Below are 27,278 nucleotides of genomic sequence, written 5' to 3'. Positions count from 1 at the left end.
TCCAAAATGAGGTTGATTACTTAACATTACAGAGCTGTGACATCTTTGATACTACTACTTACCCAAGAGAAAAAGAAGCACATATGCATACAAAGATTTGTACAGGAATGTTCCTAGTAACTTTATTTCTAATAAGGGAAATTTGGAAATAATATACATGTCGATCAATAGATGACTAGATACATACATTTGGTATATCCATACATGGAATACTACTCAGCATGAACAAAGATTCCGTTTATATGTACCTCAAGAAAATCTAAAAATAATCTATAGTTCTACAATACATACAATTCTACCAACCGCTAAGTAAAACAGATCAGTGTTTGGGCTGGGGGGGGGGGGTGGGAAATGGAGTGGGGAGCGGTGGTGGAGGGAAGGGCCGAGGGCGAAGCCTGGGGAGGTGTTAGGCACGCCAGAGCACGCAGGTGGGAAAGGGAGAGGGGCTAGGGAGGGTCAAGGGGAGGCCGGTAGGGGTAGGCGCGGAAAAGGGGTAAGAGGAGTTGGGTGGTGGCAGGACTTGGGAGAGGCGAGGCAGGGATCCTAGAAGCAGTGGGAGGAGGGAAGCAGGAGGAGAAGCAAGGGTAGGCGGGGCGCGCGGGGAGGGAGGCGGGGCGCGCGGGGAGGGAGGCGGGGCGCGCGGGGAGGGAGGCGGGGCGCGCGGGGAGGGAGGCGGGGCGGGAAGGGACGGCGTGCGTCCGCTCTGCGGGGCCCCCACGCGCGGCGTCATGGCGCACCTGCTCCGTTCGCCCTGGGGTTTGCCCTTTCGAGGGGCGCCCCTGCGGGCCGTGAGGGGCCGAGCCGGCAGCGGTGGCTCGGGGGCCGATCCCGAGGACCCAGGTAGGACGCAGACCGCGCAAGCCCCTCCGCCGCCTCCTGGCTTTTCGATTTTACTTCAAGGGCCCGGACTAGGGGGCCCGAGCGCTGGTTCTGCACCTGGTGCTTCCTTCTCTAGAAACTTCTTGGGGCGCCCGTGCCCGCCCCTCCTTGCCGTCCAGGACGGTGGGTTGTACATTTAGAGGGGGTGTGGGGGGTTGTCACTGACTTCCATCCCCTGTGAAATGTCGGGCTCAGGAGCCCCTGGTGTTTATCCCCGGACTCCAGGCGAACAATCCCGGTGGTTAGGGCAGCGACCCGACACCGTGCGCTCCCTCCTGTAATGGCCCGTGGTCTCTTAACACTGTATCCCTCTTGAATTCTGCGTGCTTCTTTTCCCAGGTGAGAAGCAAGCAGTTCAGGCTTTGGATTCCTGTTGATTTGCTTCCTGTGTGTGTCCCTACATTTCTATGTGTGTGTCCTGGCCCCAGGGAGACGTGTGGACTATTAACTTGTTTCCTTTTAGACTGATAGTCTTTGTTCGTCAATGGCTGAGACAGACAGGGAACAGAGTGTGTGTGTGTGTGTGTGTGTGTGTGTTTCTTCGAAATGCCTTTGGCTCCTTTGGTGGATTACATTTGCGGTTCACCTTTTAGTATGGAGTCGCCTGTGGACACCTGTGTCAATGGCACTATATTTCAGATACATTTCAGGATAATTTAGTGTTCCCTGTGCATTGATAATGGGCAACTGCCCAGCAGTCCCATCTCTGAATCTGATTGTGTCCATTGAAGAAATTTAAAGATACTTATCTTCTCTGAAAATGTGTCCAGTCAAGTTAGAATTCTTTTCATCCCCTGAAGTTTTCAAAATGTAGTTTTAAATCAATAAAAGCACAGGCAGTGTGTAGGAGTGGCTGATCCAACATAACTTCTAATCATGGCCTTCCGCATCTCTTGGTGTCCTAGCCAGCCAACCCAATTATATTTGTTGCATACCTACTGTGTGTCAAGCATTATTTGTTTTGTTTTGTTTCTGAGAACCACAGGCAAAGGAAACATCATACTTGTGGGCTGGAGCTCTCCTCATTCCCCTTTATAGGATAGAGGTTTCAATGGAAGCTTGTCCTTTATGTTTGTACTGGTGTTGTCAGAAAAATCCTAATGAATTGCCTTACGAACTTAAGTTCTTCAGCAGCATTTAAAATTCGACCAGACTCTAATACATAACAGGAGCTGTGTAACTTATCAGACACCCCCTCCCTGGGGGGTGTCTCCCTTCCTTATTCTAAGGAGATAATTCAAAAGAACAAAGCTATGTGTACAAAGATGTTTTTAACAGCACCACTCTTAAGAACCAGAAACTGGCTATAACCCAGATGTCTATCAGTTAAGGAATGCTTGAGTAAACCAGAGAAGTTCAATTCAGCAAACCATTAGGCACCCATTAAAAATTATACATAGGTAATAGTTTGGTGTCTAAGGGCTTTGGTGTTGATAGTACCACTTCCTGGCTATATGTCTTTGGGCACGTCCTGAACTTGGTAAGCTTAAACCTATTTTTTTCTTCTATAGAATAAGGATAATGATAATAGTAGGGTTGTACAGAATAAATGAAAAATGAATTAAAATGCTTCATCACAATGATTGGCACTTAGTAAGCACACAATAAATGTTAATTATAATTACATAAATAAATGGAAAGAACAAAAGTGTAGCTACATTTAGCCTATGTTATAGACTTAGGGAAGGTTGAGAGAGAAACGAGAAGATGTTGATAGTAATGGAGGACAGTTCTACAGCGCTAAGACTTCTGTTATGCAAGAGGCATAACCTCTGTGATTTTGTTGTTGAGACTAACCAGAGCAAGGTCTCTCAGTTGAGACCGAAAGAGGCAGGTAAGTAAGAAGTATCGTGGAGAAAACTTTTGTTTCAGGAAAACACTCTAGAAATACTCTGCTAAGAAACCATCCTGAGCATTGCTTAAACCAGTTCAGTCATTGAGTTGGGAAAGAAAGAAAACTAGTCTGCAAATTAGAGTGGGCTGGGGATTCTCTCTGTACCAGTTGTAATAGATTCCCTTAGTCTCAACAAGTATTTACTGAAACAAGGCTTGTTTGTATGTGACACTTGGCAGTATAGCGGTTAGGTGACCATATGACCAAGAGAGGGTGTTCTTTAAGATTTCGTGTATTTATTTGACAGAGACAGCGAGAGAGGGAATACAAGCAGGGGGAGTGAGAGAGGGAGAAGCAGGCTTCCCACTGAGCAGGGAGCCTGATGCAGGGCTTGATCCTGGGACCCTGGGTTTGTGACCTGAGCTGAAGGCAGACGCTTCTCCAGATGAGCCACCCAGGTGCCCCAAGACGGTGTTCTTTAAAGATGAGAGAAGATGTAAGCCCACCTCAGGAAGTATATGACCAAGAAGACAAACTATGCTAATCACAGCACAAAGAGAGAAAGGAACCCAAAAGAACCTGAGTTTATCAAAACACAGTTCAAAGAAAAGCTGTATAGCTGTCCAGTACAATAGCGAGAGCAATCAAATCTTTTCATAGTGAAGATAGCAAGAGAATACAGAGAGAATCTGGAAGACATCCTGCCCCAAAAGGACCAATTCAAGGTACAGGTGATGTGGGCTGAGGACGGAAAACACCCCAATTGTACACAAAAGAATGCAAAGACCAATGCTGAGAGTTCTCTGGCCACTGGTGGCCAAGTGACCTTACTCATGTCGAAATTCTCACTTGTTGTATGTTGTATGTACAGGTACCAAATTGTTGATTGGTACAACCATCAGAATTTATGCATAATGCGATTTTCCTTCAGAATTTAGTTGTTTCCTAAAGCATAGTATATTAGTCGGCTGGAACAGCCACAACAAAATACCACAGGCTAAAAGGTTGAAACACAGACATTTTTTTCTCATCATTCTGGAGGCTGGAAGTTCAAGATCAAAGTACCAGCAGGGTTGGTTTCTCCTGCATTCTGTCTGGTTTGCAGTTGGCCATTTCTCTGCTCACGCACCGATAGAGTCTCTTCTTCTTCCTATAAGGATACCGGTCAGATCCGGCCCATCCTTACACTCTCATGCTAACATAATCTTCTCTTTAAAGGCCCCGTCTCCAAAATGTAGCCAGATAGAGTAGGACCCACCCATGTGACCTCGTTTGACCTTACTTACCTCTCTAAAGGCCATGTCACCAAATATAGTTGCATTCTGAAGTACTGAGCATTGGGACTTCAACAGATGAATTTTGGGAGGACACAGTTCAACCCATAACACTGTGGTTACAGAACCCTCTGTAAATGCAGACCACATATACGCTGCCCGTAGCTGACCACTGGTCATTTTGCTATCAAGGCAAAGTGTCTCTTCTCTTGACAGAGTCTTCCAGGCTGGCAGATTTACAGTTAAATTTGCATAATTGGTGCTCCAAGAGCAACTAGTCTGGACATTGTTACCTACCTATGAAGCCTTTCATACACATCGTGTAAAAGGTATGTACTGATGAGGATTAGAGGAGCCATGAGAAATGTACTTTCTGATCTAAATAAAGGAGTGATTCTTCCATCTAACAATTTAAATATTAGTTTTAAATTTTAAGCTAAAAAAAAAAGAGAAGGGGGGTATCAAAAACAATTAGTCAGTCTAATACATGTAGTAAAATACAGAACAGTTGGAAAGGGAGCTGGGGTTCATCCGGGTCTCAGACTTTAGGTTAAAGCTGAAGTGTGGGAGTCCTGCTGAATTTCCCCCTTCTTGAATTCCCACTCTCTGGTGTCAACTATTGTACTGCATGTGGAAAGATACTAAGGACCAGGCTTCCAGGAGACAATCCCTTTTTTTTTTTCGCTCTAATCCATTCTACTTCCTCCCCAAAAGGAGAAGGGAATATAATAGCAGCTTTCCAGATTATAATTCCCAATCTTAGTACTAAGAGTCAGTTTTCCTCTTAGAAATCGGTAGTAATAATGCAAGATCTTTGCCAAAGCCAAGAGCGGCATGGCAGGACAGGCCCTCGAAGGGTAAAGAAAGTGTTTTATCACAGTCTTCTGTTACTGCTTTTCCTTAACAGATGTCACTGATAGCCAGGGTTCAGGTTACACACATTCCCCTCAAGACCAGTTAGATTCTGGGAGGAGGAATCATGTCCTATTTGCAAATCTTGCTCTTGCCTTCATTGTTTTTCCACTGTTTGAGGTGGCCTTTGTGTGACCAATCCCAGTTAGGTCATGCCTACACATTGGCACTGGCCAAATTTTAGATCTTGCCCTTTGTTGAAATATACACAAAATATACACACATCTCTCTGTCTTTTAAACTGTCAAAAATGGAATGCCTTCCATTTCCCTTATGATTCCACACATAGTTACATCCATTAAAACCAGTTCTAATCCTACTTGTCGTGGAGCCCAATGGAGGGCTTGATCTCACCACCCTGCAACTGAGACCTGAGCTGAGATCCAGAGTCTGACCCACTGAGCGACCCAGGTGCCCCTCCCACTTGCTGTTAAAACAGTAAAAACACCTTTTCCTGATAACCCAGCCAGAAAAGATTTCATAGTGTTTCCACCACTCACTTGGTGGTTAAGCTGGCATTGCTTTGTAAAACCCTTTTATTGTTACCTTGAATAGTTATTTCAGACTTATACAGTCAGTAAAATTTCCACAATGTAACTGGTCTCCCATATTTCATCTACCCAAGGTCAAGCTCAAGAACAGCTCTGCAGCTCTCGCCTTTTTCTCCTAAATGATCAATTTATCCTCTTCGCGGGATCGTTCCCAAGAGCGTACTAGAATACTGTGAACTTTCTCATCCGAAAAAATGCTCTTGACCTCACTTCCCCTTCCAGCTACCTCCAGAACTCCTGAAAGGACTTACCTGTTTGTCCTGTCTCCCTTTCCTTCCTCCTATTCTATATCAAATCTGTTGCAGTCAGACTCACACACACACACACACACACACACACTCACTCACACACTCTCTCTCTCTCCTCCACCTAAACAGCCTTTTCAGGCCTCCGCTGACCACCACATTGCCAAACCCAGTAGCTACTTATTAGTCATCTCTGTCCAGGACACCACATTCTTGGAGTTTCCTTCCTGCCTCTCCGTCTGCTTGTCTCCATCTCCTCAACCCGTGTATCTTGGAGTGTCTCCAAGTCCAGCCCGTGGGCCTCTCTGTTCTCTCAACAATCACTGACTTGGGAATCTTCCAGGCTCACGGCTTTAAATAACTCTAACGCTGGGGAGTACCAGATTTACATTTCCACCTTGGACTTTCTCCCCAGTTTCTAAATCTATATATCCAACTACCTACTTGATATCTCCATTGGAATAATATTGAACTGAATATTGAATTTTGAAAATACTGAATTTTTATTAACAAGGCTCTGAACCTGTTCCTCCTGTAGGCTTCCCCAGCTTCTACTGCTCAGACCAAGAAACTTGGAGTAGTGCCCCTTGACCGTGTTCTTTCTTGTACGTCAGCAAATCCCCCAGCTCTGCTAGCAGAATACATCTGGTGTGTGACCCCTCTGACTACGGCCACCACCCTGACGTAGGACTCTTCCATCTCTCAACCAGGTTATTAAAGTGTCCTCTGTCCTGGGTGCCCTGCTGCAACCTTTGTCCTCCTTCAATTTCTTTTGGTGTATCAGCCAGTAATCCTTTTACATACACTAGGTCATATCAATCCTCTGCTTGCCTTCCAATGACTTCTACACTCAGAGTAAAAGCATAACCTTCAAGACTCTCGTTGGTCTGCCCCCTTCCCATTAGCTTTCTGCTGTGAATTCTACTAACTTTCCTGCTCACTCCACCCGTTCCCCCCGGCCTTCCTGCTACTCACCAAACACGCCAAGCACCCCCAACTAGTTTTTTTTCTCTGGCCTACATTCTCCTCTCCTAGGTTTTCACATGGCATATTTTCTCATCTCAGTGTGACAGCACTGAACAGTTTGGGGCAGTGAGAAAAAAGAAGTGGTGCAAATAGGGGAGAGCATACAAGTTAGGAGACTTTTGTGATCGTCAGTACTGGAGAGCATAATGGTGGCCTGATCCATGGGAGTGTCAGAGGGGTGAGAAGGAGCAGATCCTGGAATTACTTAGGAGGTAGAACCCACATGGCTTGGTGCAAGGAAAGGGGAAGAGTAATGCCTTGATGGTCTGGAATTCTGGCTTGAAGCATGGGGTCAGTGAGCTAGAACACATGAGAGAAGGGGCTGATTTGCTTTTGGGCAGGAGAGGTACACGAAGTCCTTCTGTGTGTGGTGTTTGAAATGGGACATTCTTGTTGAGATATCCAGGTATGTTTATAAATGGATCTGGAATTCTGCAGAGATCTAGAATGGAGGGTAAAAGAGATTAGGGAGTCTTATCATGTGGATGGTACTGTAAGCTACTCATTGGATACCATCACTCAAGGGCCAGGTGTGATGTGGTGATAGAAGCGAGCCTAGGGCAATAGATTCATCTGGAGAACACCAGTATTGGGGGATGGCTAGAGGGAGTGGGGCTGAGGAAGGATGCTGACAAGGAATAACAGGAGAGACAAGAGTATTGGGTGCCATGGAAGCCAAGGGAAATAAAAGCTACCACAGGAGAATGTCGAGTGTCGATACTACAGAGAAATGAGAGAGAAGGATGCCGTGTTCTAGGTTTTACTGAGTCCTCAGTGGGCTCTCTGAGAATGGCTGCAGTGCAGGGGTGCAGGACGGGGGGTGCTTGTCTTCAGTGCGTCACACACGGAGGCACACGATGTTGGCTTGGCCCACTGACGGTGATGCTAACATGGCTTACTTGGTTAAGGTGATGACTTGTTCATTTTTCATTGTAAAGGTATCTTTTCTTCCTTTGCAATTAGTAATATTTTGAAAATGTGTGGCTCTTCCATTCTAAAACAGTCTCCCACCCAGGGCTGTAGAATCCCCTAATGATTCTTACTTGAATTAGTTATTATTTTAGTGATTATAAAGATTTTTTAAAAGGTTTATCATACCGGGCACCTGGGTATAGCTCAGTAGGTTAAGTGCCTGCCTTTGGCTCAGGTTCATGATCCCAGGGTTCTGAGATGGAGCCCCACATTGGGCTTCCTGCTCAGTGGGGAGCCTGCTTCTCCTGCTCCCTCTGCCATTCCCCTCCCCCACCTTGTGCTCTCTGGCTCTCTCTTTCAAATAAATAAATAAAACCTTTACATAAAAATAAAAGATTTATCATTCCTGGTCCATTTATTACTTGTCATTCTTCCTGGTACCTCTGAAAGGGACTGAGCAGTAATAATTGTCACATAAATGCATTTTGCTTTGCTCCCCAAGAAATGAGTTCCAGAAAAATTGTGTGTACCCGAGCTATATTTTCATAGGCAATTTCAGAGGTGTATTTCTAGAGTAAACAGGAAATTCCCGTAGCCTTGTAAAAAGTCCTTAAGAAAGGACAACTTTTAATATAGTTAACAGATTAAAAACCTTTTAATAAAATATAAACAACTATCAGCAATCAATAATATACAATACTGAACATACCATATTGTATAGTATTATGAGCTAGCAGCAAAGAGAGAAGTTTTTCTTACTTAAAAGATAATTTAGGACCTTCTCTTGGTAACCAAAAATGAATTTCAAATATGATTTTCAGACACGTTTCATATTTCATGGTGATACCACACTTGTCTAACCTTTCATCTTTGTTGCTGTGATCAGCTTACTAAGCCTCCAGCCCTCTTATTTTCTCATTTGTAAGTCGAGGTGGACAGCTTACAATATCCTTTCCAATTTTTAGTGTTAGATTATTTGAAACACTGATTCTATAAGTCAGGCTTCCCACTCCCCTTTGGCGAAAAAGAGTATTGTCCCAGTCGCTTTGTTCACAGTCACTGGAGTAAGGGGAGTAAGATTGAGGCATTGGACTAGATTCTGGTTGGTCTCCATTTCCTTTTAGGGGCATCAGCTATAGGAGTGTCCCCTTTGTTCCACACAAGAAGATTTTTTTAATAAAGACCTCCGTCGACAAACAAAATCAGAGAGATTTTTCTAAACCAGCCAAGAAGAGTTTAATAACCCACTAGCTCAGGGTTCTTTCCTCTCCATCACTCAGCTGCTCCCCGCCGTATCCCGACAGGAAATACTCCTCTGAGCGTAGTAATAGAAGGAGGATGAATTTCTACCTCCCGGTACCTGAGGGGAATTTAGTCTGCATTATTCCATATTTCAACCGCCTCTTTAGCTTCTGGGCCCCAGCGAAACCAGAAAACTGCCTGTCTGCTTGCTGCTTCTATCTTGTGAAACTAATGAGTCGATTGAAGCATTTTGTACTGGAGCTTTTTGGCCCATGTGGACTGGGAGAGGGGCAGCGCGGCCTCGTGCTGCCCGTGGCCGTGCACTTCAGGAGAGAAGCTAAAGAAAAAAACGTCACTGTGCCTTTTTGTTTTAATTTTTTAAAAATTCCTCTTGGACAACACAGGTTCTCTCACGAAGCATGAGCCGTCCCTCAGCAAGGGCGAATGGCGGAGGAAGCTGACTCCAGAGCAGTTCTATGTCACTCAAGAAAAAGGGACCGAACCAGTAAGCTCCCTGATGATAGTGTCGTGGCTGGAGAGGTTTGGGGTGGGGGGCGGAGGGCGAGTTGGGGTAGATGCAGCTGCAGAAGCCCACGCCCTGGCTTCCCCTCCACCACTCTGGCCCTCCCGGTCTCCCTCTCAGGCATGGGGCTCCATCCACTTGTAGGAGACCCCGATGCCTCTTCTGCCTCCTCCGTAACCCTCCAGCTGCTCTGCTCCTGTCCCCTCTCACTGGGGGGACGGCATGTGCAGCCTCCGCTATTGCGGCAGCCGCTGTCTACAAGGTGGCCAAGGAGGGGCCCCTGGGTGACTCAGGCGGTTCAGGGGTGAGGTGTTTGCCTTTGGCTCAGGTCATGATCCTGGGATCCTGGGCTCCCCCATCTTGTGCCGGGTGGGCTCTCACTCTCTCTTTCTCTCTCTCTTTCTGGGTCACGAAAGTAAAATCTTAGAAAAAAAAAAAAAAAAGGCAGAAGAGATCTAGAAAACACAAATCCAGCCACATCCCCCCGACTGCTAACAATCCCTCAGGGGCTTCCCACACTTCCAAGGTAAAGAAGAAGGTTTACAAATGGCTTACTGGGCCCTGGAGGCTCTGCCCCCTGCCTTCTGCCCCTATCCTGAGTCTGGCTGTTTTTCCTTTTCTTCCCCGCACTGGGAGCACGCCGCCCTTCTTCCAGCTCTCGGACGCCCTGGGCTCCCTTCTCCCTACGGCCCTCGCCCCTGTGTCCTCTCTTCACCGCGCCCTGTTCACTCAGACCTCCCTCTCAGCCCTCAGTCCCAATGCCATGGGCTCAGGGAAGCCTTCTCTCAGCCCCAAGCCGCGCTTTCCCTGCAGAGCACTTGCCGTCGCAGGGACAGCTCTGGCACCGCACATGGTGTCCCGCTAGAGCCGGTGCTCCGAGAGGACGTTTCTGTGAATACTGAGGGAAGGCAGGCTGGGAGGCGCAAATGATATTTAAGCGTCATTCAAGAAGCTCGGCTTTCGTTCCTTTCGAGAGGGAATTGCCCTGAGTGGTTCCTCATTATAGTTCTGTTTTCCCAGCATAGCGCTTCTTCACAAGTCATCTGTCTTAGAACCACATATAACCATTGGAACGGAGCCGTTGGACGTTGTTACTAGACATTCTGGTTCGTGAAGCGGGCCCCAGGCAGTGGGCCACAGTGGTTTTGCAAAGCTGTAGAGAATCTATCTTTTCTTTCACAGTCCCCTCAAAGTTCAGACCGTGTGCGTGTGGCCCTGTCGTCACGGCGCACCCTCTGATGCTAACGTCGTTAGGCCGGCAGATCCCCCAGATTCTTGCAAAGTACTGGTATTTTTCCAAATAAAGTACTGGTATTTTTCATGATGCTTCTTAGGGAAAGATACACGCTCACTACCGCAGGTGGTTGGGGGCCACGTGTGAGGCTCCATGTGCAGTACACGGAGTACACCCCAGAAGATTTAAGCCAGCCCCTTCTCAGGGACACAGCCCAGCGGGGTTTGGTATATGTACAGAGCCTGGAGATGAGCTGACAGATGTTGAGGAGAATAAGTCTGTGGGATTCTCAAACAGATGGTGCAGTGTATTCTGCGCGTTTGGCAATCTTACAGAATGAGCGTCTTCCATTATTTTAAGTAATGTTATAATCCCTTTCAGTTGGTCCATGTCCACACGTAACTTTCTAGAATGGTGCCGAACCCACTGTAAGCCTGCCTAACATAAGGGGAGTAACACATCTCAGTTTTCTATTTGGTAAATCAAACTTGAGAATTCAGTTGCACACGTTTTGGTCAGGCAGCAGTGAAAGCATGCGCATTCTGCTAGACACAAAAAAAGGGGGTTATAGCCTCGCTGCGCAACAGCTCAAAGTCAAATATCGGTTGAAGGCGGGTTTCCTGCAGGCCTTCCTCTGTGCACCCCACAGATCTCCTCTACACATGCTTCGCTCTGCTCTTCGCTCTTCGCTGGGCTCCAGGAAGAATAACATGCCCCCTTCCCTTCTGGCTACTGCTCGAGCTTGGCCAGTGGACGATGTTAGCACAGTCAGAGGACATGACAGGGAAATCGGGACCCAGCTTCCTCTAGTGCAGGCTGTAGCTCCCGCCGGCCAACAGGCTCCGGTAACTGCCCCTCTCTTTGTCCCATGGGCCTCAATAGATGAGTGTTCTCAGAGCCCCTGGCCCTCCCAGTGCTTCCTCCTCCCTTGCTGGTTTCTGTTGGTCCTGTCCCCACCTTTGTAAATCGTTCTGTACGAAATTATCTGCAAATGACCTCTTTGAGTGTGCCGTCTGTTTCCAGCAGGTATGTTGTACTGACCAGGTCAGAGGAGGGAGAAGCCCCATTGGTCCAGGCAGACTGCCTTTGGGCCACTGTAGCCCGACGGAAGGGCTTAAACAGCAGATGTTTATGTATAAATACATACATATATTTCCTCACAGTTCTGGAGGCTGAGAAGTCTAAAATTAAGGTGCTGGCCGGTTCAGTTCTGGTTTCTCCCCCCACCTCTGTAACATTAGCTCCCAGACCAGCACTGGGTACGTACTAGGTTTTCAAGTAAGTATGAGAGTGAACAATTGAGATAGAAGTTGAGTTTGGCTCTAAACAAATGACAGGACTTACACAGAACTGAGGGAAGAGGAGGGAGACATTAGGAAATTAGTCTAGGAGGCTGTGAAAAAATGTCACTTCATGAAATTCCTCAGCTAAGGATTCCTTTTTATTTATTTTTACTGTGATAACTGTCGCCTGTTACTTCCTCTGTCCGTCCGTCCCCTGCAATGACCAAATTATATTTTGAATTTTGTCAGACTGTCTGCATCCTAGGAGTAGACTTTCCAGACCAGCTTCAGGATGGGTAGCCCTTTGACACATGAGTCCCATTAGCCCAGGTTCCCACCTGGGAACTGGTGGAACTTCATGGTGGATGCCGATTTGTGCCAAGGTTGGGAGCCAACATCGAGGGAAAAAGCCATAAAAAGACCAGCTTCCACTGTTCAGATTTCTGCAGCTAAGTTTAGAGTCTTTAAAGAGGGAAAACGTCCAAGTGTGCCCAGATGGTAGGCTCAGTGGGTTATTTTGAAATTGTCCATTATACGGCTCACTGAAAATGTGCTGTTAATACTACCACAGGGAATGTGAATGTTTGACCTGTGAATCTGTTGAGTTGGGAAATGTAGAAAGGTCAGAAGAGTCCAGCTCATTCCTTAAGTCAGTTCTGTGACTTGGTGACCCATTCTGTGCCTTGGCTTCTCTTTCATCCCCTAAAATGGGATAGGGCTTGCCAGCAGGTCGTGGATCTTCCGTGGTTGGCTTGTCTCCGAGGTTTGTTGCTGTTGAGGGTTTTTTTTTTCCTTTTAATTTACTTTAACAGAAGGAATTGGGCAAGAAGGTCTCTCTCTCTTTCTTTCTTTCTTTCTTTTTTCTTTTCTTTTTCTTTTTTTTTAAACAATGAAATCCAGGGCACCTGGGTGGCTCAGTGGGTTAAAGCCTCTGCCTTCAGCTCAGGTCATGATCCCAGGTCCCTGAGTCGAGCTCTCTGCTCGGTGGGGAGCCTGCTTCCTCCTCTCTTTCTCTCTGCCTGCCTCTCTGCCTACTTGTGATCTCTGTCGGTCAAATAAATAAAATAAAATAAATTTAAAACAAAAAAACAATGAAATCCAGTTTTCAGAATAGCATTTTGAAAGGTACTGACTTGGCAGATTCATTGCTTCAAGTCTCCTGTGTATTTTGGGGAGACCTTTGAAAACTTACAAACTCTTTAAGCCACAGTTAATGAGATAATTTCATCTAAGTAGTAGCTTCAGTACTGGGATAAGCTAACTCATTATTTAAACATTTATTAACTATGTCGTGTCCTAAATACCATGTTGTGAGGCATGTTAAAGGCACAACCATGAGCTCACAGAGCTATCCGTTCTATGTATTCATATTCTATCTTTAATTGGAGATTTCACAGTGTTTTAGACAGTGGACTGGATTCCTATTGTATTAACTCCTTTGAGATGAGGACTGAAATTTTACACAATCCAAAGGAGTGTTCTCTCACTTTTCCACAGACTTTGATGTTCTTGGATGAACGGTGGTATATAAATGCAAAGCATTATTAATGTCATAATTTGAATTTTTGGCACCATAAAGGCCGGGTTGTGATAAGCCTGCAAGGCTGCTTCATTGGGCGGGTTATAATTTCCTCTCCAGTGATATTTGTACTTTGTCAAAAGTACAAATTTGGGGACCGGATCTTGGATTTAAATCTGCTGTATCATCTCCTGCTGGTGTTATGAGAAGCCTACACCTGATCTAATTTACTTTCAGCCTTTCAGTGGAGCCTATCTGAATAACAAGGAGTCAGGAATGTATCACTGTGTATGCTGTGACAGCCCACTCTTCAGGTAAGGCTCGAGAGGGGTACTGGAGGAGAAGAAACCTCTGGATTTCTTACAGCTCTGTCTCATTTGAAGCCTTGGATAAAAACATGCCCGTGTTGTTTTTAATTGCCCTCCTCATTTGGCGTGGCTGCTCTAAGGAGAGCTATCTCTATAAAGGACTTGCTCCTCTTGATTATTTCCAGCATTTAGAGCAGTTGAGACTTCTTAGCCTATATTCTTTCTTCCTGTTTCCCCGAGAAATAGCAAACAAATAAAACTTCGTAAGCACCTTAAGATAATGCTATTAGAATATTTTCCTGGGCAAGTATTTAAAGAAATCTAAACCATAATTGTATTTGCTTGGCCATGTGATTAAAACTATATCTCTCCGAGGGAAAATGGGTTTATAATTTAATTTGGGAAATGTAGAATTTTATGAGGCTAGATTCCCCACAGTGCTTGACAGTAGTGAATACCATGCTCTCTTCTATATAGCTAAAAGTAAATTTAATTGTCCCTTGATTTCAAAGCCTCTTTTAAGTCAATCAGGATCTGAAATCTCTCAACAAAGGCTTTTTTGTTTAGACATGCAGGAAACAGTCTAAAAAAAGTAGATTTGATGAAGAAGAAAGGAAAACATCTTTGAAGTCCTGTTTTCAGAACTTCAAAGATATTTTCCTTTCTTCTGCATCAACTCTAAATTGGTTTAGAATAAAATATAAATCAAGCCAGCTCTGTGAATCTTCCATTAGGCAGTGCTTCATTACGTCCTCTGGGCTTTGAGCAGACCGGGCTTTCTTGGGCTGCTGGCCACTAATGGAGGCCGAATTTGGAAAACCAGACCCCACCTGCAGGGATGGGGAACAATTGGGATTGATTTCCCCTCATGCCTCAGGAAGGGCAGGTCTTTGCTCAGATTCATTCACTGGATCAGTGGCTGTTGTGTAGACATCTAAGATAGCTGTTGGCCCGGAATGGCCTGGGAGATCTAAGAGAAGCAGCTTAATCTTAACATAGTAAAATGTGGGACACATATTTCTGAGACATTAGCTATTCATTGGCCTTTGGTTCTGTTAAGGAGGAGAAACAGGGCCTTGAGTTGGCCAACCTGCTTTTAGTCAAAAAAAGGCGTGCGATGTGAAGATGGAAAGGACCACCTTGTCACACTGTGGTGACCAGGCAGATGTTCTTTCCTGTCTTTGCACTGTGAAAACAGGAGATGAGAAGTCACTCTTGTCAAAGCATCCTTCTACTTAGCATTCTTCATTTTTCCATGTCATTGGTGTTCTGGTTTCTACACTGGCAAAGCTGAGACCTTTTCCTACCCAGTGCCCACCATCCCCTTACCACAGCAGCCAGTCATGGACTCACAGAATGTTGGAGCAGGGTGGGACCTGAGACCAGAGCACAAAGCTCTGTCCAGTGGAAATTTCTGTGATCATGGAAATGTTCTATCTCTGCTCTGTCTACTATGGTAGCCACATGTGGCTCTTGAGCACTTAAAATGTTGCTTGAAGATGAATCTTTAATTTTACCTAATTTTAACTAATTTAAGCCCAAAAGCCCACATGTGACCAGTGGCTACTGTATTAGTACAAGGCTAATCCAAAGTAAGACCAACTGCAGGTCTCTGAGATAGTGAAGCAGTCGAGACTAACAGGATAACCAGCCGATTCTCCAAAAGTCGACTAAAGACCGGTATACTGGAGCTGCCAGTTCACCAGCCTATTTGTTTCTTTTTTAATCATTTAGTTTCAGTTGAAAAGTTTCTGTTTTCTTTTCTTAGGGACTGTGGTATAAGTTTCTGTTCCATTTTCCTGCTGCTACTGCTGCTGCTCTGAGACTGGGAGACATAAGAATATATTTATAAGAATCTTCTATGTTCCAGAACAAACTCTTCTTAAAGATGCATTTGTTTATAGGACAGACAGTATAGTAGAGTGGCTAGGGTGCTTGGGTGTACCTGGCCCCGTTGCTGTGTGACCTTGGGCAAGTCTCTTAACCGGTCCATGCCTTGATTTCCTCACCTGGAACATGGCAGCATGGTAGCTGTACTGACTTCAGCAAGCTGTTGAGAGGATCAGCCAAGTTCTGAGGTAACACGTGCAGAAGCACCCAGGCTGGTCCTGGTACATGCCAAGCACTCAGTACGTGAGAGCAACAATTTGTAGAGGAAGAACCTTCTTTGGGCATCTGTATGGATCAGTCTTTGATAATGAGGAATTCTTGCGAATATGTGCCAGTTATTGAGAAGCTATAAGTGGAGATTATATTCCTGAGCATGCTTCCCATTCAAGAGGGTAGTCTTAGGAATATTTTCCTGTTTTGCCTCTCATTCCCCCCGCCACACACACTCCCACCCCCACCCATCCCCAGTGTCCAGCCTTAATAATAGCGAACAGGGTGGAGAAAAAAAATAGACATCCCTACAAATGCTTGTATAGGTAGAGTCAAAATGAGGCGAAAAGTTGGTCAACCAAGAGTCTAATAGCTGTGGGACCACTGCCTCTAGGCTGTTAGGCGCCCTGCTGCCCACAACGATGCTGCCTTCACAACACAACCACCATGGTGCGTGTTCTGGGAGACACGCCTCCTCTCCACAACAGAGGCCTCTGAGCCAAGGTTTCAGGACAGGAACACTCGTAGGATGTCATCACTCCCCTGGGGACTCCAAACTGTTGCTTTACTAACCTTGGAATTATGTGTCTTTGCCCCTGCTTCCTGTGTTCCCCCTTTCTCCCCCCCCCCCCCACCCCTGTATACCAGCTCTGGAAGTATTTATTAAAATAAACTGTGGGTCCACATCTTTCATGCCCCTGCCTGTCTTTAGAGTAGAGGGGATCTGAGAGCCTGATGATGTTTCTCGCCTTTTACATAACCCCCGGCTGTCCCACATGTTAAAAGAAACCAAGTAATATCAGTGAGAAACTTCTTCTGTGTTCCCATTCCTCCAAATGAATGGAAATTCTTCTAAGATGTTAGAGGTGTCAGGTCTCACCAGGTGCCTCTGTTGTTGGCTCAGGGGCTGTGGAATTTCCAGAAATGAAGCAAAACCAAAGCAAATAACCATAGAACAAACATGCAAACACATAACACAAAAACACGTAACAAAAAAACAAAACTAAAAAAATACCTTTAAGTGTATCTGAAAAGAGATGATGCAGTATGGTTTTAGTTTTTCAAGGGAGAGCCTTATAATCTGCTAATCATTTAAATATTTATATTGGAACTTCAAACTGGCCTTAAAGTTAGATCGCCACTCTTAAATTGTGTATGATGGGCCTCTCATATTACCTGGTAAAATCTCCATATTCTGTATATTGCATCAATAAAGATTTATTGTTTCCCATAAACATTTTAGATGACTTTTTATTAGTCTTAGATTCTATCATTAAAAAATTTATTATATTCATAATTCTCCATCCAAATGCCTTTAATCATCACTAGCTGCATGTAACATTAAGGAGTGGAAAGGCTGTGATTAAAAGATACTTAAAATGTTTTTCCCTGGGCTAGGGTGGCTCAGATGAATAGTTTTGAACTCTTTCAAAAAGGTTCCAAAAAAATTGGACCCATGGCTGCTCAAATTTCATGGAAACTGTTATTAATTGTAATTATTTTTTTAAAAATGTAGCTACTGACTTACATACCATACGTCTGACACTGCTAAGTGCACTATACCTAGAAAGTTTGTCAGGTAATCCTCTGAGCAGACTTGTAAGGTAATAAGGCCATTAATGTTCTATCCATTAGTGCACTGAGGCTTTAAAAAGATTAAATAGCTTGCCCAGGTCACACGGATGTATCAGAGCCTGAAGTCATGCCCCAGCCTTTCAGAAGGCAAGGCCCTTACTCCTCCAAGTTCTAAAATCCTGGTCTGAGGACCCCAGGAGTTCCTGGGACCTTTCTAGGGGATCTACAAGGCCCTCTCTTTTCGAAGTGGGTGCCCGTGAGGCCACGTCCTCTTTCCATACTTGAATCAAAATAAGATTGCAGCAGACTGAATGCAGAAGCACATATGAAGTGTCAGTTGTCTTTTCTTTTTTAAGCTAGGCATTACAGAGATTTGCAGAATTGTAAAACAATGCAACTCTTCATTTTGAAAAAAAATTTACCAGGTAATAAATTTATTATTTTTTAAAAATAACAACGTGGAAATATTTTTAAATTCTGTTATAATTTCTAATTTGTTAAGCATTGATACACATAATTCATGTAAAGGGAAGCAGTCCTCAGTAATTTTCTTAGTGTACAGCAATCTTGAGATGAAAATGTTCGAGAAGGACTACATCACACTAGACTTTCTTCTCTGAATCAAGCTTCCTTCTGTGTTCTTAGCCTCTGGATTTGAGTATTTGCTACTTTTCCTTCTCTTTGCCCAGCTTTTTGGAGTTTCTTTGGGGGGGGGGGGTTGTTTTTTGTTTTTTTGTTTTTGTTTTTGCAGAGTTTACAACGCATTTCTCTCCCTCTTCCTTAAAGAAAGAACTGTCCCCTGCCATTAAAAAGCTTTCACTCTATTTTCCTAGTGCCTTTTAAGGGAGCTCCCCTTCAGAGTCTTGGAGAGTAGGTCTGTGGCAAGTGGATTCGCTTGTTGCTCTCCCACTCCTCTCGTAGGCGCCCCTGGCCTTCTCAGCATCATGAGTTCCTGTGGGACATGCCCAGAAGGGTCCCTGTACTGCCGCGACTGGCTCAGATGCCCGGGCTTCTTGACTAATGATCATCATGCACTTAAAGTTCACGAGCACTTACCTTGTGCCCACAGAGTATCTCTGTAAATCCTCAAGACATCTCCCTAACATGGGTCCTTTCAGCCCCGTGCTCCAGATGAGGCCTGGAGCCGGTACAGAGCTTGCCCAGCGTCGCCCAGCTAAGAAAGGGCAGAGGCAGCTTTGGAATCCCCGCAGTCAGGCAGGTAGCCTGAAGGGCCCGCTGCTGAGAGGGGGCGTTTCATCAGGCCTCCCGCTGCTGGGCCCGGACCTTCATGCCCTCCTGTGACCACGAGTGTCACATTTCCGTTTCCCCCTTTTCCTACGTGTGGAGCCCTTGGATTTGATCTGGGTTTCCTAATATGCATCACAGGTCACAAAGACCCTAGTGTTTCTCGGTCCCTGTCAGACATGGAGAGAGAAGCCTTCAGCATCAAAGGAACAAGAGATCCTTTGATGACGGTGAAACGTGTTTGGTAGTGAAAGTGCAGTGGACACAGTTCCCATGAACGGACTGCTGCTGTGACTGGCCTGGAGATCTGGCAGAGGAGACAGGGGAGCAGACCCTGCTGGGGGGAAAAAGGAGTTGGGGCATAAAATGCTCTTTGTGTGTTAATAACGTCTCGGCAGCTGCAAGGTCCGAATGTCTTCCACAGTTCCGACCACAAGTACTGCTCCGGCTCCGGGTGGCCTGCGTTTTCCGAGGCACACGGGGCGTCTGGCTCTGATGAAAGGGACGCGAGCATCCTGAGGCGTGTGGACACCTCATTAGGATTAACTCGCACCGAGGTTGTGTGCAAGCAGGTGGGGTTTTTTTGTGTTGTTTTGTCTGTTTGGTTTTTCCCGGTGCTGCCCCGGCTCGGGCGCCACAGAGAGCCGGGTTTCTGCGCTTGCTGCTTCTGACCCCTCCCTCCATGATTCTGGGCACTGTCAGGAAGAGAAAGAACCTTCCCGAGCCACTGTGAGGTAGCCTCTCCCAGGTCTAGCCTAGGAATTGTATTAACGCTTTACATGCATTGTATCAAGGAATCATCACAACTGCTTTATTAAGTACTGTAATTGTTAGTTCCCATTTTAAAAATGAATAAATCAAGGCCTAAGTTAAATACCTTGCTGACATTCTCACTGATAACTATTTACCGCTGTCATGCCTTGCATACTCTCACTTTTTTTTTAAAGATGTATTCATTTATTTGAGAGAGAGAATGTACACTCGCATGACAGTGAGAGTGGGGAGAGGGAAAGAGGAAAAGAATCCCAAGCAGACTCCCCACTCAGTGGGGAGCCCGACGTGGGGCTTGGTCTTGGGACCCATACGATCCATGACCTGAGCCAGAACCGAGTCGGGCACTCAACCAACTGAGCCACCAGGCGCCCCTGCATTCTTTCCTTTCCTACGTGCATTCTGCTGGGATGGACTTTTCCCCACACAGACATCGGATTGGGGCGGCCACGTGGGGTTCATCTCGTTTCACATAAAGAACTTTGTCTCGGTGGAGAAATGACAGAGGCTTCTCTCCTTTGCAGTGCGAAGCTCACCTTGGCCATTTGTTTCCTGACGGACCTGGGCCTAGTGGTCAGAGGTTTTGCATCAACAGTGTGGCCCTGAAGTTCAAACCAAGGAGACACTGACCATCTCCAAGAATCCCTGTCACCACTGCTTCATTTACACCCTCAATTTTCAGTGTATGTTGAATGACTTGTTTTATTTACTACCAAAGTAAGCTAAGTTTGTGCTGGCACCAAGCAAGTCCCCACTTCTGTAGTGGATTTGCCTGGAATCAACCCAACCCCAATTCCAACGTGGAGGGTGGAATTTCACAGAATGGCAAAGGGGCAGCCATTTCCATCCAGTTGACTTCTGTTGGCTTTGCCTGTGACCAGAGGGCATGACTCTTTGGGGACAGTAAGAAACTAATGGACTACAAACCAGAAATTCCTACAAAACTACCCAGAACTTTCCATTGCGCTAAGTCCTTTGTGGACATATGTAGGTGAGGGATCAAGAGAAAAGAGGAAGGAAATAAGGGGTTAGAGTAATCTACAATCCCAGCATTGAAAGAAGTACCGAGGACTCGGACTGTGGCAGAGCCGCATTTGGGGGGCATACATGGTGATCAATGGGATGCGTGATTCTTCTTCAAAATTTTAGAATGTCTTGAACATCCTGATTCATCCTTTCTACCGGCAAATAAGTTCCAAGGAGAGTTTGTTATATTTCAGTGATAACGAGTAAAAGTGGCTACAAAGTTAAGTTTAAACATGTTCAAATAAAATATTTAGTAAAATTTTATGTGTGCTTTTTGTCTGAGTCTGTGAAGTTGTTCTTTTATAAAAACAACACTGTGGGGTGCCTGGGTGGCTCCGTTGGTTAAGTGTCTGCCTTCAGCTCAGATCATGATCCCAGGGTCCTAGGATTGAATCCTGCATTGTTCTCCCTGCTCAGAAGAGAGTTTGCTTCTCCCTCTTTCTTTGCCCTGCTCCTGCTCCTTCTCTCTTGCTCTCTCTCAAATAAATAAAATCTTTTAAAGCCTGAAATGTTTTGGTTTTTTATTTTTTTTTTGTTTTTTTTTTTAGATTTTTTTTTTTATTTATTATTTTGACAGAGAAAGATCACAAGTAGGCAGAGAGGCAGGCAGAGAGAGAGAGAGAAGGAAGCAGGCTCCCTGCTGAGCAGAGAGCCCCATGTGGGACTCGATCCCAGGACTCTGAGATCATGACCTGAGCCGAAGGCAGCGGCTTAACCCACTGAGCCCCCCAGGTGCCCCTGAAATTTTTTTTTAATATTTTTATTTATTTATTTATTTGACAGAAACAGAGATCATAAGTAGGCAGAGCGGCAGGCAGAGGGAGAGGAGGAAGCAGGCTCCCTGCTGAGCAGAGAGCCCTATGCGGGGCTCCATCCCAGGACCCTGAGATCATGACCTGAGCTGAAGGCAGAGGCTTAACCCACTGAGCCACCCAGGAACCCCAAAACCTGAAATTTTTTTAAAAATATAAAGGAAATACAAAAAAAAAATAGATTACATGGCAGTAGGCAGTTAGTTATACCAACACTAGTAGGAACTCAACTGTTTCACAGATTGAGAGTCTTGAATAATTTGCTATTAAAAGTGTCTAAATTATTTGAGACATAATAGAAAGGAAACTTAATTATTCCATTTTTTCTCCTTACTAGCTTGTCATGCATTATGCAGCTCTTCTTTTAGTGGTTACCTTGGAAATAACAACATGCCTCCCAAACTTGTCACTGTCGTATAATAATTATCACTTTTTGTTACTTCTCCAAAGATGCTAATCTCAAAACACTTTAACGCCATTAACAGCCTTCCGTATTTTGTGTTACTATCCCTATGTATTTAATTTTACACATGTCTTAGCCCCAGAACTCATTATTAATTTATATGTCAATATTTATTTATATTTACCTACATTTTTGCCCTTTCTGTTCCTTCATATTTCTTCCTGAAATCCTATGTTTCCCTGTAGGATTATTTTCTTCTGCTTGAAGAACTCCTTTTTGTTTTAGTTCATGATTCCTAATGATGGATCTTCTGGGTTTTGTTGGCTGAGAAATGTATTTATTCTCCTTTGAAATGTTTAAAGCTTTGTTGAGGAAAAGTTGACATACAAAAAGGTTGCACATATTTAATGTATACATTTGATGAGTTTTGTCTCCTTTCATTTTGGAAATGTTCTAACGTAGGGAAATTTTATTTCAGCATATTTTTTATAATTTTTTTAAATAAACATATAATATATTTTTATCCCCAGGGGTACAGGTCTGTGAATCGCCAGGTTTACACACTTCACAGCACTCACCATAGCACAGACCCTCCCCAATGTCCATAACCCCACCCCCCTTCTCCAAACTCCCCTCCCCCCAGCAACCCTCAGTTTGTTTTGTGAGATTAAGAGTCACTTATGGTTTGTCTCCCTCCCAATCCCATCTTGTTTCATTCATCCTTCTCCTACCCCCTTAACCCCCCATGTTGCATTTCAGCATTTTTCAAGTTGTGTTCCATTGTCTTTGGCTTCTATCATTTTGTCTGAGAAATCAGTTCTAAGTGCTATTGTTGCTCCTTCGAAAGCAGTGTAGTCCCCTCCCAAACCCCAGCTATTTTTATGAATTTCTCTTTTTATTTGATTTTCAGCAGTTTACGTTGTGCCTGGTGTGGTTGTCTTTATATTTATTGGTGCTTGGGGTTCACAGAGTTCTTTGAATCTTAGCTTGATACTTTTCATCCGTTTTGGAAAATTCGATTATTCCCTCTTCACTGTTGCTTTTTCCCCTGACCTCAAATTATAGACCATTTATTGCATTCCCACATATCTCTAAGATTCTTTCCTGAATTTTCCCATTCTTTTAAATTTCTGTACTTCAGTTTGGATATTTTTTGTCTACATACTCTCTAACTTACCAGTCTTATCCTAGCAAAAGCTCATCTAGTCTGCTTTTATTTATTATTATTTATTTGTATTTGTTTGAGAGAGAGAGCCCATGAGTGGGGCAGAGGGAGGTGAAGGGCAGAGGGAGAGAGAGAATTGCAAGCAGACTCCCTAGTGCAGAGCCTGACACGGGGCTTGATCCGATGACCTGGACCCAAATCAAGAGACGCTTAAGTAAGGCACCCAGGTGCCCCATCTACTTTTAAACACATCTTATGAGGTCTTAATTTTAAGTGTTACACCTTTTCTCTGTTGACATTCTCTGACTTCAACAGAGGAGAGTAGGTGTATTTTCCCCCCATATTTTTAATCTTTGTTCTTGAACATAATAAGCATAGTTTTAAAAACCCTTGTTAGTCAACTTCATTCTCTGGATCACCCATGGGTATATTTTTTTTTTCCTTTGGATTTTTAGTCATATGTTCTTGCCTTTTGGAATGCCTGGTAGTGGGCTCTCATTCTTTTCAGAATCAATCCTCCAGACTAAGAGGGTGGAGAAAGGGCCATTCATAAATACTGACTAATCAGAAAGGTTCCTTTGCCCTATTTAGTGACCACCTGTATAGCACTTCTTGCCACAGTAGTATACCTGATTTTGGGAGGGCTTGCCACAAAAGCCATTAAGTTTTCACTCTAACCATATTTTCATTCAAGAAAGACCACTTTCTGGAGGCTTCTGCCATTCCAACCAAGTACCAATTATGTAAGCACTCTTTCACTGAGACACTGAAAATGCACGTGGAGGAATAATGGCTATTTAATAGAATATGATTTTCATCTATTTTCCAAACATGATTTTCTTTGGCTATAGAAGAGGATATTAATAATTTTTTATTAGATTCGCAATTTTATAGATTATCCTCATATGCTATAAATATAATTCTACCTCTCACCATCAAATTAGCACCCATACACACAGGGTTTTTTAAAAAAAAAAGCTATAGTCAGAAAGAAGTTGAGACCAGTGACTTGGTTGAGTAGAGTCAGGGTTGATGAAATGATTGCTAGATTATGTGTTGGTGGGTTGCTTACACCTCTGTTCCTCTATCTTAGCAGCAACAAGAAAAAAACCAGAACATTCCACAAGTGACTGGTTTGACTTACATCTTAAGATGGAAAGAATATCAAATCACTGGAGCAAAATGATTAAATTATAGTCTTGTGTTAAAAAAATAAAATATTAAGTAATATATTGACTACAGCACCGCAATGCAATTCTGATGCTAACCACCCAGAGCGTGGGGTACAGTCCCCAACAAGGTTCCTCTTATGTCCATTGTCAGCTGCAAGTTTAAGGGTCCCTAGGTTACTTGCACTTCTGACCAACTAGCTACAAATTCAGAGGTCTCTTGTGACCTCCTAAAGGTTCAGTAATTCACTAAAATGACTCACAAAACTCAGGAAAGTGCTATACTTGTTAGTACTATAGTTTTATTAGTATTATAGTAGTATATATATATACTATAGTATATATACTATAGTATATATGTAATAGTATATATATATAATACTATAGTATTATAGTATTTTATTAGTATTATGGTTTTATTCTAAAGTATACAAATCTAGATGTCAGTGAAGAAACACCTAGCATGAGGTTCCAACACAGAGATTCTGTGCCCTCTCCCTTGGAATCGGGTTGCATCACCCCCACAGCAAATGGATAGGCTCAGCAACCGGGATCCTCACCAGAGCTTCAGTGTTCAGTTTTTGCTGGAATTTCGTTACATTTGCAAGATTGATTGGGTCATGTGAATGAACTCGATTCCCATTCTGCCTTCCCTACCCAGAGGTAGGGAGGTTGGGATGGTATCATGGGGCTCAAAGCCACAATCCTTTAATCGTGTGGTTGGTCTTACCATCATGACTAGCCCCCATCCAGGTCATCTCTTTAGCATAAACTTGGGTATGATCCAATGGTCCTTCATGAATAAGAAAGACAGTCTTTACCACCAAGGAGTGTCCAAGGGTTTAAAAGCTCTATCTCAGGAACCCAGAATAAGAAAGACAAATTCACTATTATATATGACATTTAAGAAATAACAATACATATCAAATACTATAGGATATTGTTAATATTATATGCATAGCCTTAAATGCTTTCCTTTTTTATAAAAGAAAGTAAGTGAAGTAAAAGATTCATTAAAAGAAATTAGAAAAAGGAATAAGGTAATATTAGTAGATATCTTAATAGGATAAAGAAATGACAAATTAAGAGGAGATAATGCATTAGGAGAGAACTAAAACATCAGACAATTGAGTCTCTGAAAAACAACAACAATATAGAACAGACTTCTAGTAGCTTTAAACAAGAAGAAAGAATCCATCTGAACTTAAAATAGAAATAACATGTGGGGTATAAAAACAGATAGAGGAAATTTTTAAATCGTTAACATATGCTCTGTAGAGTTCAACTGAGAAATACAGATGAAACGTGTGGATTTTTTTTCACTGAAGTATAGTTGATGTACACGATTAACATCACTTCAGGAATATAGCAGTGGTTTGACAATCGCATGCATTACAAAATACTCACCAAGGAAGGTTAAGTGCAGTTATCATCTGCCACGATACAAAATTATTACAGTACTATTGACTATATTCTCCATGCTGGCCTTTCCATCCCTATGACTGACTTATAAAAGGAAATGTACAGTTCTTAATCCCCTTCACCTCTTACACTCATCCTCCTCTCTCCCTCTGCTCTGGCAACCCCCCATTTGTTCTCTATTTTTATGAGTCTGTTTCTGTTTTTTGCTTGTCTGTTTATTTGTTTTGTTTTTTAGATTCCACAGGTAAGTGAGATCATATGGTGTTTGTCTTTATCTGACTTATTTCATTTGGATGTAATACCCTCTAGTTCTGTGCATGCTGTTGTGAATGATAAGATGTCATTCTTTTTTTATGGCTAAGTAATACTCCTCTGTGTGTGTGTGTGTGTGTGTGTGTGTGTGTGTGTGTCCACCACACCTTTATTCATTTATATGTCAATGGACACTTGGGCTGCTTCCATATCTTGGCTATTGTAAATAGCCAATGGTGCAATAAACATAGGGGGTGCATGTATCTTTTTTTTTTTTTTTTAGATTTTATTTATTTGACAGAGATCACAAGTAGGCAGAGAGGCAGGCAGAGGGGGTTAGGGGGAAGCAGTCTCCCTGCTGAGCAGAGAGCCCGATGTGGGGCTCGATCCCAAGATCCCGAGATCAAGACCTGAGCCAAAGGCAGAGGCTTTAACCCACTGAGCCACCCAGGTGACTCGTATGTATCTTTTTTATTTAGTTTTTTCATTTTCTTCAGGTAAATACCCAGAAGTGGAATTACTGGATTGTATGATATTTCCATTTTTAACTTTTGAGCAACTTGCATACTGTTTTCCCTAGGGTTGAACCAATTTACATTCCTTTCAAGAGTGCACAAGGATTCCTTTATCTCCACATCCTTCCCAATGCTTGTCTTTTTGATACCAGCCATTCTGACTGGTGTGAGGTGGTACCTCATTGTGGTTTTGATTTGCATTTCTCTAATGATTAGTGATGTTGAGCATCTTTTTTTGTGTCTGTTGGCCATCTGGATGTCTTCTTTGGAAAAATGTCTATTTAGGTCCTCTGCCCATTTTTAATTGGAATATATATATATATATATATATATATATATATATATATATTTTTTTTTTTTCAGCCTAACAGTATTCATTGTTTTTGCACCACACCCAGTGCTCCATGCAATCTTTGCCCTCTCCAATACCCACCACCTGGTTCCACCAACCTCCCACCCCCCGCCCCTTCAAAACCCTCAGATTGTTTTTCAGAGTCCATAGTCTCTCATGGTTCACCTCCCCTTCCAATTTCCCTCAGACACATAGACCAGTGGAACAGAGTAGAGAGCCCAGATATGGACCCTCAACTCTATGGTCAATTAATCTTTGACAAAACAGGAAAAAATATACAGTGGAAAAAAGTCTCTTCAATAAATGGTTCTGGGAAAACTGGACAGCTATATGCAGAAGAATGAAACTTGACCATTCTCTTACACCATACACAACGATAAACTCAAAATAGATAAAAGACCTCAACATGAAACAGGAAACCATCAGAATCCTAGAGGAGAACATAGGCAGTAACTTCTTCAATATCAGCCACAGCAACTTCTTTCAAGATATGTCTCCAAAGGCAAAAGGAAACAAAAGTGAAGATGAACTTTTGGGACTTCATCAAGATCAAAAGCTTCTGCACAGCAAAGGAAATAGTCAACAAAACAAAGAAGCAACCCACGGAATGGGAGAAGATACTTGCAAATGACAGTACAGACAAAAGGTTGATATCCAGGATCTATAAAGAACTCCTGAAACTCAACACATACAAAACAGACAATCATATAAAAAAAAAATGGGCAGAAA

At 43.6% G+C, this 27,278-nt stretch overlaps 1 protein-coding gene across 2 annotated transcripts; it reads left to right on the top strand.

Moving 5' to 3' along the window:
• Nucleotides 1–669: 669 nt before the first annotated feature.
• MSRB2 (methionine sulfoxide reductase B2) lies at nucleotides 670–20,723 on the top strand. Of its 2 annotated transcripts, XM_059183934.1 has the most exons (5): nucleotides 671–840; nucleotides 9,280–9,380; nucleotides 13,672–13,748; nucleotides 19,087–19,234; nucleotides 19,958–20,723. In XM_059183934.1, the coding sequence occupies exons 1-5, from the start codon at nucleotides 729–731 to the stop codon at nucleotides 20,060–20,062; spliced, it is 543 nt and encodes a 180-aa protein (XP_059039917.1). In that variant the 5' UTR covers nucleotides 671–728; the 3' UTR covers nucleotides 20,063–20,723. The 2 variants fall into 2 exon arrangements, with proteins under 2 accessions (XP_059039918.1, XP_059039917.1); XM_059183935.1 differs by lacking the exon at nucleotides 19,087–19,234 and having other exon boundaries at nucleotides 670–840.
• Nucleotides 20,724–27,278: the final 6,555 nt, after the last annotated feature.

Source organism: Mustela lutreola, chromosome 8 (genome assembly GCF_030435805.1).
Source record: "Mustela lutreola isolate mMusLut2 chromosome 8, mMusLut2.pri, whole genome shotgun sequence".
NCBI classification, from domain to species: domain Eukaryota; kingdom Metazoa; phylum Chordata; class Mammalia; order Carnivora; family Mustelidae; genus Mustela; species Mustela lutreola.
Note: the sequence above shows the minus strand (reverse complement) of the source record. Positions and strands in the feature narration are given on the sequence as shown.

Coding starts and splice junctions, on each gene's coding strand:
- MSRB2 (XM_059183934.1), top strand. CDS start 729: ATGGCGCACCTGCTCCGTTCGCCCTGGGGTTTGCCCTTTCGAGGGGCG. Junction 841..9,279: donor GGCCGATCCCGAGGACCCAG/GTAGGACGCAGA, acceptor TGGACAACACAG/GTTCTCTCACGAAGCATGAG. Junction 9,381..13,671: donor AAGAAAAAGGGACCGAACCA/GTAAGCTCCCTG, acceptor ATTTACTTTCAG/CCTTTCAGTGGAGCCTATCT.